The sequence below is a fragment of the Leptonotus elevatus genome, chromosome 1 (genome assembly GCF_054856555.1).
Source record: "Leptonotus elevatus isolate MCC_2025b chromosome 1, RoL_Lele_1.0, whole genome shotgun sequence".
In the NCBI taxonomy this organism is placed as follows: Eukaryota; Metazoa; Chordata; class Actinopteri; order Syngnathiformes; family Syngnathidae; genus Leptonotus; species Leptonotus elevatus.
The window spans coordinates 7,319,242-7,333,814 of NC_141239.1; the positions used below are offsets into that span (position 1 = coordinate 7,319,242).

At 38.6% G+C, this 14,573-nt stretch overlaps 2 protein-coding genes across 7 annotated transcripts in view; one reads left to right on the top strand and one right to left on the bottom strand.

Annotated features, from left to right (window-relative positions):
* The window catches only part of mast3a (microtubule associated serine/threonine kinase 3a), a 34,296-nt gene extending 33,928 nt beyond the window's left edge, over positions 1 to 368 (bottom strand). For 2 of the 3 annotated variants that reach the window (XM_086072495.1, XM_086072493.1), the window contains exon 1: positions 222 to 347. Coding sequence is in view for 1 of the 3 variants with exons in the window: in XM_086072496.1 (XP_085928622.1) it covers positions 222 to 260 (39 nt within the window). In the remaining 2 variants the exon portion in view is untranslated. Of the gene's footprint in view, positions 1 to 221 lie in introns of all 3 variants that reach the window. The other variant, XM_086072496.1, reaches the window with a different exon arrangement.
* Positions 369 to 6,290: 5,922 nt separating this feature from the next.
* Positions 6,291 to 13,734, top strand: gdf15 (Growth differentiation factor-15). 4 transcript variants are annotated; one of them, XM_086079533.1, is made up of 5 exons: positions 6,291 to 6,486; positions 7,097 to 7,172; positions 9,776 to 9,928; positions 10,022 to 10,267; positions 11,867 to 13,734. In XM_086079533.1, exons 4-5 carry the CDS (start codon positions 10,093 to 10,095, stop codon positions 12,646 to 12,648), a joined length of 957 nt encoding a protein of 318 aa, XP_085935659.1. In that variant the 5' UTR covers positions 6,291 to 6,486; positions 7,097 to 7,172; positions 9,776 to 9,928; positions 10,022 to 10,092; the 3' UTR covers positions 12,649 to 13,734. The 4 variants fall into 4 exon arrangements, with proteins under 4 accessions (XP_085935659.1, XP_085935635.1, XP_085935650.1 ...); XM_086079509.1 differs by having other exon boundaries at positions 9,776 to 10,267; XM_086079524.1 differs by lacking the exons at positions 6,291 to 6,486; positions 7,097 to 7,172 and adding an exon at positions 8,060 to 8,590 and having other exon boundaries at positions 9,776 to 10,267.
* The last annotated feature ends 839 nt before the right edge of the window (positions 13,735 to 14,573 follow it).

The window sequence follows — 14,573 nt, forward strand, 5'->3', positions numbered from 1 at the left end:
CGCTCGTAACGAGACGTTCCAAAATAAACACAAACGGATGGTCGCGTCACAACACTGCCACCGCCCGTACGAATGATCAACACATGATGTGCGATGACTAAAAAAATGGACATCAAACAAATGCAAATAATCGTCGCTCGATGTGGCTCATCCTCACGCGCGTGTTGTAATTTGCCTGGAAACAAGCGGCATGTCGTGACAGCGTCCATTTCTTTATTTACCTGTAGCCCGCGTCGTCTCAGGATATTCGGCTCGTCCATAATTTAAATGTCATCAAAAACATAAACACTCACTCCAAAGCGTTTGGTTTGCTCAGTCAAGCCATTTTGTGATCTGCTGTGCCCGGGAGAGAGTGCTCCCCCTCAAGGCAGCCCCCCCCCCCCCTCTTCATCAACCTCATCTTCCTCACTCAATGGTTTTATCCACAGACCCCTTAAAAGTGGTCAATTAAGTAGATTGATCACGTGTGTGGGGAGGGGGGGGGGGCTTGGACAACCAATGGTGTCAAAAGTACTCTCTCTCTCTCTCTCTCTCTCTCTCTCTCTCTCTCTCTCTCTCTCTCTCTCTCTCTCTCTCTCTCTCTCTCTCTCTCTCTCTCTCTCTCTATCTGTGTCTCTATAGTACAGATATGTGTTTTGTATTTTTAAATACTCTTGTCAATTTGGCAAAATTACTCACAAAATGGTTTTACTATTTTATTTGGCAGTATGACCACACACAAAAAAAAAAAAACACGACTTCTCTGGTCCCCTCTTTTGCCTCTAATTCCTCTAACTAATTAAAAGAACAATATTTTTAAAACAACCAATCAGAGATCATATTACAGTCATTTGTTGCACATAGTGGTGGAAGCTAGTTTCACAGAGATGCATTAGTCTTAAGAAACCTTGATACTCTGCCACAATTTATTTATAATATTACTACATATTTAAAAAGCATTTTTACAATCGGGCTGAATGAATACTCTAATAGATTCTGTCTTTAGAAAACAACATTTACACATGCACATGGCCACCAGTGAGATGTTGTGTCACCTTGGCCACCCTACTGAATTTTATTTTGGGCTACACCCCTGGTTGTGCAATCACTGGCACCAAATTTTTGCAAAAAACAAAACAAAACAAAAAACAACTTAAAACCATCAACATTAAATGAACATCATTTACTGCCAATGACGGCTATAATAATTTTAACTGTTTCTATTAGTTAAAAAAAAATCCACTTTTGTTAACAAGAATATGAAAACCTAGATGTTTTTATTGTACATTTAGAACAGATATGAAATTCGTGATTAATCGCGAATTAACTCGTGAAGTCATGCGATTAATTACAATTTAAAAAAAAACAATTGCCTCTTGCCCCTAATTTTTAATTATCTTAAAAAAAATAATAATAATGGCAATGAATGCGTTAATAATAACACACAGCAATTAAAATAAAATAATCATTTAATAATAATAAAATACATGACTTCAGAAGTGTGTATCAAACTGGTAGCTCTCAGTTTTACGAAGGTTGGCAAGCCCTGATTCATTGTAGTCCCTCATGCGCTAGTCAATATGTTCGTAAGCTGGAAACGGGAAACGAACGTATTTTCGCATCAATCAGCCCCCTCTACGTACCCAACGAGAACAACAATGAGCGCGGCCAACAATCGTGCTTTGAAGTGATCTCCTTCTGTTGTCACCCAGCGGTACCAGAGCGTCGCTTTCTTTGTGTGTTTTTGTTCCATAACTACAATGGCTTGTTTCTTACACTGCAATATCACATGCTCATTTATATAAGTGAAGCTCTTGTTGTTCTTCATTGGGGAATTCCTTATACTTGAGGATGGAAACATGAAACATCCAAGCAGACCCTTTAACTTATTCATTGCCATTGACGGCTATAGTCGTCAAAAATTCATTTGAGCTATTTCTATTAGTTTTCCACTTTTTCCACTTATGTTAATAAGAGTATGAAAACCTAAAAAAATAATATATTGTACATTTAGAACAAATATAAAATGTTTGATTAATCGTGAGATAATTATTGAAGTCATGTGATTAATTACAATGAAAAATTGTATTCACCTGACGCGATTTAAAAACAGAAAGAAAATATTATAAAAAAAATTGGGGGCGTCAGGCGATTACAATTTTTATTTTTATTTTTACTAGTTAACTCACGATTAATCACAAATTTTATATCTGTTCTAAATGTACAATAAAAAATTGTAGGTTTTCACATTCTTGTTAACAAAAGTGGGAAAAAAATGTTTAACTAATAGAAATAGGTCAAATGAATTTTTGACGTCTATAGCCGTCAATGGCAGTGAATGAGTTAATTTGCCAGATTTGATGTATGTTTGATGTTTGTTTTGTTTGTGTAAAAAAAACATTTTAAAGTGCAGAAAAAGGAAAATAGTGACTGTGCTGCACTTTCAAAAGTGTATTTTGGTTGTACAGTATTACAAAAATGAGATTTCTTCATCTTGTTCTTTAGTTGCTGCAGGTTGTTATTCTGAAAGCTGAAGTTCCGTTTTATGATGTCGTGTTATTTGCGGGAAGAATAAAAGCGCCAGAGGGGCCGTTTTAATAGTTCACATGATATTTTAATAGTCCACTTCCGATTTCAGTCAGACAAGGCTCATTATGATTCGAAAAGATTATCTTGTGTGGTTATCCTGTTGTGTGGGATGTGTTAAGAGGGATTTTCCTGTCTTTTCTGCGGTGTGCTATGTTGGTCATTCCAAGCATACCACAAAATCCCCACAATTTTGTTCTTCGTCACATGGCAGTTTAAAAAATGGTGCCAAAAAGTTGATACACGGGTTAATTAGTAGTATCTTCTGCCATCTAGTGCAACAGAAATTCATTGTTTTGCCTGTGATTATACAGTGGTGCCTTGAGATTTGAGTTAAATTTGTTCAGTGACCACGATCGTGTCTCAAATCATCTTTTCCGATTCAGATGAATGAAAATGCCATTAATCCATTGCAGCCTCCTCCCAAAAACAAAGAGTAACAAGCTACATAATTGAATAGAATATAAAGAATTAAACAATTTGTGCATCAGAAATGAATGATTCAATTCAATTCATTGTGCTTCTCCTTCTGGTGTTCCTGCTTTGGCCACAGTGGGGCAGTATAATAGTCACGCAGGCACAAATGAAGAATACAGTGACTCAATAAGATAATATAATAATTGTCATTTTTTCACAGAGGATCAAGGGTAGAAGCCTCTAAGTATTGTAAAATTGATCTGTCTAGTCAAAAAAATAAAAAAATAAAACATATTGTACGGTGGAACTATTTGTGTTCAAATTTCTTAGTGTCCAGCACAACTGATGCTACTATAAGTGTTAGCCACTCAACAACGTTAGCATTTATATGTTAGCATTAAGCCTGTAGGGGTTTTGCTGATGATTAAATAAATAAATAAATAAACAAGGACATTAAGTTATTTTCAGTTTTACTTTTTACCAATGGATGCATGTATGGATTTCCAAAGAATGAAAATGTTAAGGAACGGATGTACACAAAACGAGCCACTAGATGGCGTAGTCGTGTTGTAAGTACAATGCTGTGTGATTACGGGTAGCTGGGGTACAAGATTGTCCTCAAAGGGTCTTCCTTATGTGAGACACATGTCGAAGGACTTGACAGTGTCCATACACAAACAGCCGGAATGCCAGTGGTGGCAGAAGTACTCACAATCTCTAAAAGTACAGATTGATACTTGTGTAAATATTAATAGTGGAAACACTGATTCAACTTCAGTACTTGCGTAAAAATAAAAAATACAGACTAATCATTTCCCTATTTTAATCATTTACATACTGCTGATACTGAGAATATGAATACAAATCACAAATTATTAATTTTTTTAATAATTAATTAATGTTTCTTATTTAAGAGGTACAGTAACTGGAAAGTTATGCTTATCAATAATGTGGTCCCATAGCTTGGCATATGTTGTGAACAGACTAACAAAACAAAACAAAAAGAAGAGGAAGAAGCTAAATTAGCTAACCACTAAAAGAAAAAAAAACACCTCGCTTGCGCGACCGTGTGTGTGTGTGTTTTATTTTCAGATTAGAAGACAACATTTTAATGCCAGAAAATGAAAAAAACTAAATAAATAAATAAACACTCACCTAATGTATGGTTAGCCTCATAGATTAGCAGCCTAAAAATGAAGCTTTAAGAGGAAGTAAAAAGAAAAAATTCCAATAATATGTTATATGCACCCCCACTAGTCTAAAAATGGTATTCTGACTAATATCGTGTTTTTAAGCAGCAAAATGCACCTGTTTTTATCCATCTGAGGGGGCGGCCATTTTGCCACTTGTCAGTTGAAAATGACATCACAGTGCCTACAATTCAGGAAATGACCAATCATAGCTCACCGGTTTTCTGGGTTTGGTTATGTGACATTCGCAAGCTGACCTTCTTGGCACTATGATGTCATTTTCATTTAACAGCAAGCGGCAAAATGGCCGCTTCCTGAGATAGATCAAAAGCGGTGGATTTTGCTGCCCAATTCATATTCCACAAACATAATATGAACTCATTCACTGCCATTGACGGCTATAAACATTTCTATCAGTTTAACTTTTTTCCACTTTTGTTAACAGGAGTATGAAAACCTAGATTTTTGTATTGTACATTTAGAATAGATATAAATTATGTCATTAATCGTGAGTTAACTAGTAAAGTCATGTGATTAATTACGATTAAAAAAATTAATCGCCCGACGCCCTGAATTTTTAATAATCTTTTTTTATTTTTGTATTCATTTACTGCCATTGACGGTTATAAACGTCAAAAATTCATTTGAACTATTTCTATTAGTTCAACATTTTTTTCTACTTTTGTTGAGTATGAAAACCTAGATTTTTTTTATTGTACATTTAGAACCGACATAAAATTTGCGATTAATCGTGAGTTAACTAGTGAAGTCATGCGATAAATAACAATTAAAAAACATTTAATCGCCTGTCACCCCTAATTTTTTAATAATCTTTTTTTTTTTAAATGAATTTATAGCAGTGAATGAGTTAATCAGATTACCGTGTTTAGACTACTCGCCGGATGTTATTCTTGTCAGATAGCTTAAACCAAGGATGAATAGGTTGGATACTCACAGAAATATGTCATCGTCAAGTTCACAAGTAAATAGCCGTTCACAACGCCATTTCTCAATATAAACGTCAACAACGCAGAGTATGGTCTTGTGAACTTGTTAATTACGGTCTTCCTAAGAACATACTCGAGAGCAAACTTCCTAGAAACGCTAATCTCTTTGTAAATTGTTTTCGAGGACAAATGTTTGCCTGTCTCCATCTGCCTTTTTTGCCCAGAGTCAGATGTGACTATGACAAGAACCACCAAGTGTGATCAAGTTCACTCGTTTCATTCCTTTCGCATCATATCAAATTACGCGTCACAGTGCCCTAGTGTTTAGCACGTCTGCATCACAGTTCCGAGGTTCTGGGTTCCGCCTTTGTGTGCCGTTTGCATATCCTACTCATGGAAACATTCACTATAATGTCCATAGATGAGAATCTGAGTGTCAACCTTTCACACACTAGCGTGCAAGGTCGGATCGCTCGGTGCGGTACACGATTGCTTTATTACCTCAGTGACTCACAGCTCAGAAATCCATAGACACACGCACGCACTCAAGGAACTATAGCTTGTTGCTTTAGCACGACTTGCAACTTGCTAGACATCGTTTTGTCTGGTTTTGGTTTGTGTGGTTCTACATGCTGAAACTTGGCTCCTAGCATTGAGAACGTGTTGGCTCTCAATGGGTGTGTTGACAGTTTCTTTAGTGCCCTGAGATAACCGCTGCTGTGTGCGTTTGTGTTCAAATGTCCGTTGCTTGAAGGGTTGCAACTTCCGCAACGTTGATGTTGGTTGGTTAGCATTACGATAGCGGACTTTCGTTGTGTGGTTTGGTTTACTACACTACAGGTAAAAGTACGAGTTAAAGGCAGGCCTTGGGAGTAACGGAATACATGTACCGCCGTTATGTAATCAGATTGCAAAAAAAAAAAATGTAACTGTATTCCATTACAGTTACAGGAAAAAACATGTAATCAGATTACAGGTACATTTATTAAAAATGGGGATTACTTCGAGGGATTACAATTTCTACGATGAGAGAGAGAGAGAGAGAGAGAGAGAGAGAGAGAGAGAGAGAGAGAGAGAGAGCGAGAGCGAGAGAGAGAGCGAGAGAGAGAGAAAGACAGCGAGAGAGAGCGCGCGCACGCCCGAGCGAGTGGGACCGTCGCTACACGTCGGGGAGGTGGGAACGAACGAATTGACTAGTCGTGTCCTCCACACGCGGGCAGTTTGAAAAAGCTTCACGGACGGGAGGAGGAAATGGCGATCGGTATTCACTGGAATTTACTCGGAGCGAAATTTTGAGCTGAGAGTCCAGCGGCATGCTACGCGCTTTAGCTTCTTGCTAGCTAGCCCGCTTAGCCTACGACCATAATGTGAGTTACACATTCCAAACAAATCTTCCTCCCACCAATTCACTATTTAAACATCATATACAACATATACACGGCTAAACTTGTGACTGGGATAAATGTTCATTTTGCAGTTGATGTCACGCATCGTCATCCTCATTGGATCTATCTATTTATCTATCTATCTATCTATCAAACTGAGGTGTGGTTGCTTTCAGTGACAGTTCGAAAACAGCATATCAATCAATCAATCAATCACCTACATGCTTTTTAATTACACTAGGATGTTTGCTATTTGTCGGCTGCCCGGGTCCCTATCACCCGCAAATAGCAGGGGCACATCGTATAGAATATATATTGTGGTGATATTTATTTTTATTTTGTCTTCATGAGCATACTCAATATTGGAGTAATCCAAAAGTAATCCAGTTACATTACTTTAATATTATGGTACTTGGATTACGTTGCTAACTAAAAAAAAATTAGCAGGTAACTTGTAACTGTAATGGATTACATTTTAAAAGTAACCCTCCCAACCTTGCTTAGAGGATAGGATACATGCATACACTGAAGAAATACTGTATCCCCAGACCAAAACCCAATTGAGCATATTGTGGTTTCTAAATTCCAATAGCTCCGCGGTGTCGTCATGGATGAATGGAAGAGGATTTCAGTGACAACCTGCAAAGTTCTGGAGAACTCCATTCCCAGTAAGTTAGTAAGCCTATCGATACATTCTCTGTACTGATTATCAATAAATCAATTTTTATAGCAAACGAGGACTCACAAAAGTGCCTCACATATGTAGTAATAGAATGTTTTATAGTATGTACTTTTGTTACTTTGGCGATTGGTTAAAACAGTGCTGAAAAATATTGGACCGTTGGCGTTACCTTTTATCCATGCACACGGTCGCTGCCATTTTATTTGACGCGTGTGACCTGGAGGCTTAGATGTTATTCGAGACCAAACATCAACCCCAATTATCTTTTATCCCTCCTGTGGTGTATGGCTTTAAACCGCAGTTTAGGATCGCGGGGGTTGTGACGTCACGACGACGGATGAGGTGGAAAAATAAATTAGTCAGAGTCACATGCCAAAGAAGGCCCAATCATGTATTAACCCTTCTTACCGATAGAAGGGAACGTTTTCTTTTGATAAGTGTTTGGCAATGAGAGTTTTCCACTCGTCTTCTTTTTTTAATAACGGTGCTATTAAACATTGGGTGTAACAGGATAACTTGATGTTTTCTCTGTATCTGTGAACTTTACTCCTTGGGAAATGATTGGTAGATCATCTTAACTGGAAGGAATTAGTCACAAAGAACTATGTAGTGAATTGTTCAGCTGTTTTACAGTATTTTGGTTTTCCTGATTTGTGGCTAAAATGGCGCCCGGTGACACACTTCGGGATCGGCACATTAAGTCCCCCTTCCCCATTCATTGACATTTCAAGTCAAAATGGCGGTCACTCTGTGAAGTGACTCACTCCGTCCATTGAAAAGCACTGGACTTTGAATCATTGTAATTTGATTTGTGAGGATTATTTTCATTTCAAAATGTGATGAATTGTCGTTTGACTTGGGTTAGACCTTTAGCGCCACATTTGCCAGTTACTTTTACTACAACCATTTTTATCGCTACGGCATAAATTTTGCAAGCTAGCTATGCTAACGAGGAGGTGAGGCTAACCTGTTAGCTTGCTAGCTAGTTGGCGGTTAGCGTAGCGCCACTTGTCACACCGTAGAAAGCCCTTTGACGTGGGATGTATTGCAGCCACCTTTTTAGATGAAACATTTTCTCAGCTTTTGCAAGATGGAGTAACGGCCGTTTTTCAGTGGTCGTGAATTTCCTGAATTCAGCAGATGTCCTCGCAGTGTTTAAGAGCAGAGTCTATGGCTTGTTTTTTTCTCTATTTCGTAATCACCCCAATTTGCCAGGGTTGCTACAACATTCTTCTCTGTGGTGTGTGACGATTACAAGGCATTTATTTCCTCTTTACAATGTCTTGAAAATTGAAAATTGTTTGATGTTGCGTGCTGCACGAATGATTGACGGGGAACGTGTTGCGTCTTGCATAAAAGCCCACAGCTTTCCAGTGCAACCTGAAAAGATCACATAAGGTACAGGTAAGGAATACTTTGTCGAATTGAGCATTTTTTTGAGTCAGTTCACAATGTTAGCAAAACTATAGGAACACATTGTTTGATAGCGTGTCCAGTGATAATTTTTTCTTTTCCTTCTCAGTGCTGCCATGTGAAAGTTAATAAAAGAGTGGAACTATTTAGTGTGCAGAGATTTGTTGTTGTTGTTGTGTTAATCATGTAAGTCAGTGGTTCTCAACCCCCGGTCCTCGAGTGGCCCCTATCTAGCCTGTTTTACAAGTCTCCTTCAGCCAACACAGGTGTTTCGAACGAGCAGCTAATCAGCAAGCTCTGCATGAAGCCTGATAACTCGGGGTGTGCCAAAAAATCGATTCTCTCTCTCTTTAAATGTCCCCAAATCGATTTTATTTAAATTATTTTATACTGTCTTGCCTTTGTGTGTGTGTGTGTGTGTGTGCCTTTATTGGGAGCGCTGTTCATGTTGTACTCAATTTGGCCACTTAGGGGCAGTGTGCTTCCACGCGGTCTGATACACTGTTAAGGTGTAGCCACATTAGAGAGTAGAAGGAAAAAGTCACGATCAAGTTATTCCAACAAAAGTTGTTTTTTTGCAGCGTGGATCCGTTCTTTTGAGTGATAAAAGTGTCGCGAGCAGCCCGCTAATTAGCATTAGCGAGTCAGACTGGAGTCGATCATTACGATTCCTCGCACATCTTTAGAGTGAAGCAAAAAGCATTGTCAATCAAATCACTTTGAATCAAAAGTCGCCCCTAACCGAAAATCGATTCTGAATCGAATCACAGACCCCAAAGAATCGGAATAGAATCGTGAGACATTCAAAGATTCCCACCCCTACTGATAACGATCCTCAGCTGTGTTGGCTAAGGGAGACATGTAAAACAAGCTGGATAGGTGTACTCGAGGACCGGGGGGGTTGAGAACCACTGATGTAATTTATCAAAACGTGTACTGTGTAAACAACAAAATCCTGTCTGCCTGACTTGAGTTGAATAAGTACTTCTTTTTTTTTTTTACACAAGCATCTGTACTTCTACTTAAAGTACACTGCGTAAATGAGCACAATAATGTACTATCCAAATTTGATCTTAAAAAACCCCCAAAAACATCGATGCAATTCCCCCCTAGTTTGTAACTGGCCTAAAATAGTTAAAAAATGATTTACCACAAGTGTGTTTTAAAACTTTACAGGAGGTCATTACTATTCCGGAAAAATGCCAAGTAACACTGACTAAGCCCCATCGAAGCTCACCTGACTGAGCAAGGAGGCGTGGCAAAACTCCAAGCTCCATAAATGAAAGCATGCCAAGAATTTCATTATCAACACAGACGGAGCTCATCCAGGCAAGAGCAGCGCTCCCGGACCGAAACCCGCCATGCTCAGACCATGCGCACTCCTCTCCTCTCTGCTACTCCTGCTCTCTGTCTCCATCTCAGGGGAGTGTCGGCCTCAACGGCGAACGCTCGATGAGGACAGTCAGAGGGTTCAGCTGGTGGAGGCGGTCAAGATGGGAATCCTAAACTCGCTGGGCATGGACAAGGAACCCGAGGTCACCCGAAAGCCATCCGAGTATGAGCTGATGAGGATGTATCGGCGGTACTGGCAAAAACTGGAGGAGATGAGAGGAAATTACAGCCAGGCGACCGGAGCGACCGTGTCGACGGTGCTTTTCCCTGCTACAGGTGAGCGCCGTGTAGGAACATGAGGGCTGAACACACCTGGCTGAAAGGAAGGTGTGAGTGGGAGTAGAAAGGAATGTTTGATGAAAAGTTCATTCATGAAATCTTCTCATGCGAGTTAACCCGTAAAAAGCTTTACTTAAGCAAACTCACCAGCTCCGCTGTGCAATCTTCGACTGTGTCTGTTGTTTTGTTTTTTAACATATCCTGCTGTTTTTTTTTTTTTTTTTACTTCTTACGCCGTTCCATTGTCCCTAACTGTTATTTTTATTGTCACCATATGTGTGTGCGTGAAAGGACATGTTTCACTTTGCTTTCGTGTAGGGATTTTTTTTACACTCATTTTGTTCTCTATATACATCAAATAATTACAATAAAGGCTTTTTGGCACACTTGTACTGGATAAGTTCAACGTTGCATACTTGTGTTTTGGAAATGCAGAGGATATTATTCAACCTTAAACATGTGACCTTACCAATCTAAACATGACATTCTGATTAATATTACATTTGTGGAATATGAGTTATGAAGCAAAATCCAGCCGTTTTTAGCCATCTCAGGAGGCGGCCATTTTGCCACTTGCTGTCGACTGAAGATGACGTCACAGTTGCTCAGTGCTCAGGCAACGACCAATCACAGCGCACCTGTTTTTCGAAGCTGAGCTGTGATTGGTTGTTACCTAAGTCCTGAGCAACTGTGTCATTTTCCCTTGACAGCAAGTGGAAAAAATGGCCGCCCCCTGAGATGGATAAAAACTGCTGGATTTTACTGCTTAACACACATTCCACTAACGCAGTACTTACCAGAATACCGTATTTATACTAGAGGGGCTGCATTGAACATATTATTGTCAAGAAATTTTGGGGGAAGTTGACTTCCCCTTTTAACTCATTTTACTGCCAATGACGGCTATAGACGTAAAAAATTCATTCTTTTAGTTTAACTTTTTTTCCCCACTTTTGTCAACTAGTGTATGAAAACCTAGAATTTTTTATTGTATATTTAGAACAGATTTAACATTTGTGATTAATCGTGAGTTAACTACTGAAGTCATGTGTTTAATTACGATTTACAAATTTTAATCGCCTGATGCCTCAAATTTTTAGTATTTTTTTTTCTTTTGTTTATAAAAATCGCATCAGGCGATTACAATTTTTTTATATTAACTCATTCACTGCCATTGACGGCTATAAACGTCAAAAATTCATTTGAACTATTTCTATTAGTTCCGCTTCCCCCCCCCCCCACTTTTGTTAACAAGAGTATGAAAACTTAAAAAAATAAAAAATCTTATAAATATATATATATATTTTTTTTTAAGAAAATATTATTAAAGATTAGGGGCGTCAATAATTTTCTTCTACGTTTTCATACTTTTGTTAATAAAAGTGAAAAAAAAGTAAAATTAATAGAAATAGTTTAAATGAATTTTTGACGTTTAAAGCCGTCAATGGCAGTGAATGAGTTAAAAAAAAAAAAGCCTACACACCCCTGTTAAAATGACCATAATGTTGTAATCTCATAATGAGCGCATGTTTGATTTTTGTTCCTATAAGTTGTTTTTACACTTTCTTCTGCTCTCTCTTTCTAATGTGGGGCCAGTAAAAGCACCTCAGGGGAAAGACCCGCCGCCGTTGCCGCCTGGTCTACACATGAAGTGGTACAGAGCTGTTTTCCATAAGAACCCAAACATCCACAGGGAGTCCCTTCTAACCCGAGCTGAGCTGACGGTTTCCAGGCAGACTCCAATACCACCAACACAAGCGCAGTCTGACCTAAGGTGGGAGATTAAAGTCAAACGCATGAAGATGCTGAACGCCACCGGGTGGACACAAACGCCCCCTAGTGTTGATGTCTCAAACACGCAAAACGTGACGATGGACATCGGGACGAAGGCGACAAAGTGGTTAAGAACAGATGATGACGAGGCGTCACTGGTTGTGGATGTGAGGATGGCTGCAGGTGAAGGCGACCCGAGCGTCTCTCTGAATTTAGACTTCATTCCACCCGAAGCGGCGGCGGCGGCGGCGCCCAAAAGGCTCCCTCGCTCCAACAGGGAGGACGAGTGCGACGAACAAGGGTGGTGCTGCCGCAAATCGCTCAAGGTGTCGTTCAAAGACATCGGCTGGGCCGATTGGATCGTGGCCCCGGCGGAGTACACCATGCACCTGTGCGACGGCACCTGCCCGCACAACTACAAGCCGGCCAGCATGCACACGCAGGTGAAGTCTCGCCTGCACCAGATCATGAAAGGCGGCTCGCCTCGGCCTTGCTGCGTGCCGGCCTCTTACGAGCCCATGGTGCTCATGTACCAGGATGGGCGGGGCAAGTTGAAACTGACGCCTTTTAGTGATCTGATAGTCACGGGATGTCATTGCGCCTAAGGAAGCCCAAGTTAATACTGTACAGTTTTGTTTTCTGGTTGGACTTTCATTTGAATGTTTTTATTTATTGACATTTTTATTTATTGTCCTAAACTATGTTAATGTATCAAGTGTGCTATCGCAGTTGCTTTCATAAGGCAGTGTTTCTTTACATGACATTATTAAAACTGCTGGGGCAAAAGTAACCAAAACTTGGTGAAATATCTACCCCAGCAATAAGGAAAGCAACCCGGTTTTTTTTCCGGTAAAAATAATAATAATAGTGTCCAAGCTGTGCACTATCATGTTGCAATTCTAAAAGAGGATTAATATTTACTTAATATAATACACATAGTTTCCTTTAAGATATGTTTTTAATCCGTTCCGTGACCACATTCGTCACGAAGCCGTTTTACTTCAAATCATCTTCTCCAATTGAAATGAATAGAAATGCCAATAATCCGTTACAGCCTGCAACAAAATAACAACAACAAATATTTTTCAATAAGGAAAATAGCAGTCTATTATATTGTACTTTTCATTGTAACTGTGTGTGCCTTTGCCACCTGGGGGCAGTATAATAAAAATGTAAAGATGTACGTGGACACGTTTTAGCTCCTCAGTGATGCAGAAATATCCATTCTTCGCAGAGGATAAAGAAAATATGCCTGTGAGTATTTTTGTATTAGTATTATAGTGCTCCACCATTTGTTTTTGAATATTCGTTGCTTAATATTGCGACACTGATGCTATCTGGTGAACCCATCTATGGTGTTTCCCATTACGTGTTAGCATTAAGCTAGCTGACTTTAAGGCAAATAAATGTGGTTAGAATATACGACATTCTCAGGTTAATTGTACCTTCTACCATCTAGTCGAGCAGCATTTAAGCAAAGATAGATGAATTATTGTTAAATTAATTATTTGTATTTAAGAAAAACCTTTCCATTGCATAGCACAGTGGTTGGGAATCACCGCTAGAAACTATTTTTTATTTGTCATTAATGTTGAAGGTACTGTAATACGACAAATGTTTTGTTCTGACCTGTTGCACTTGAATTTACATGATCATCAAAGACATTTCATAATAAACGTTGGTAAACACAAGGTTTGCATCGGCTATTCTGTCATCAAATTGCTTCAGTGGTTTATGAAGGTCGGGGCGTGTCTGCTTATTGATCATTTCTACAGTATCTCCTTTTAGTGTAGTGACCCTGACACTGCTTTGACTGCAGCCTTGACCTATGTAATATGTAGTATCGTATGTGAAGGGACATAATTGTTGAAAGTGAAAAGTTCCACAGGTTGAAGTTAGTGGGAATATATATATATAAACTCAACATGCATATCTTTTTAGCTCGTCTGCATATAATCCTTGCAATCTGTGAGGACTAATTTAAGGTATCGGTACGCCGATTAGGAAATAGAATAGAAAATTGCCATTCATTTCAAGCAATTTTAAAGGAAAATGCTATATTGGGAAATATATGGCTTTCTTTCAGTCAATTTTTTTTAGGGAGGAAATTTTACGTATCAAAAGTACTAGTGGTATCTGTACTTGGTATCGGTGATTATACAAGAGTGTTGATACTGGTATCGGTCTGAAAAAAAGTGGTATAGTGTCGACCATCCCTAAAAAGAATGGATGCCATTTTATTATATTCACAATTAAATTTGAATTAATCATACAATTATTTTTGCACAATATAAAACTGGTTATATTAATAACGTTTTAAATTTTATTATTTGCAATAATTCAATTTTCATTCATTCATTTTAGGAAATAATGAATAAAAAAATAACATTAAAAAATAAATTTTGGAAAGAAAATTTGACAAATAAAATATACAGCATAACATTTTAATGAATCAATTTTAAGATAAAAAGGTTACATTAATGCAACAAATAATAAAGGACATAGTGGGCCGTATTTTGCCCACCACTGC

What these genes read in the sequence shown, in the direction of transcription:
- gdf15 (XM_086079509.1), top strand. Translation starts at nt 9,961, where the DNA reads ATGCTCAGACCATGCGCACTCCTCTCCTCTCTGCTACTCCTGCTCTCT. An exon ending in GGTGCTTTTCCCTGCTACAG is followed by an intron (nt 10,268 to 11,866) that starts GTGAGCGCCGTG and finishes ATGTGGGGCCAG; the next exon opens with TAAAAGCACCTCAGGGGAAA.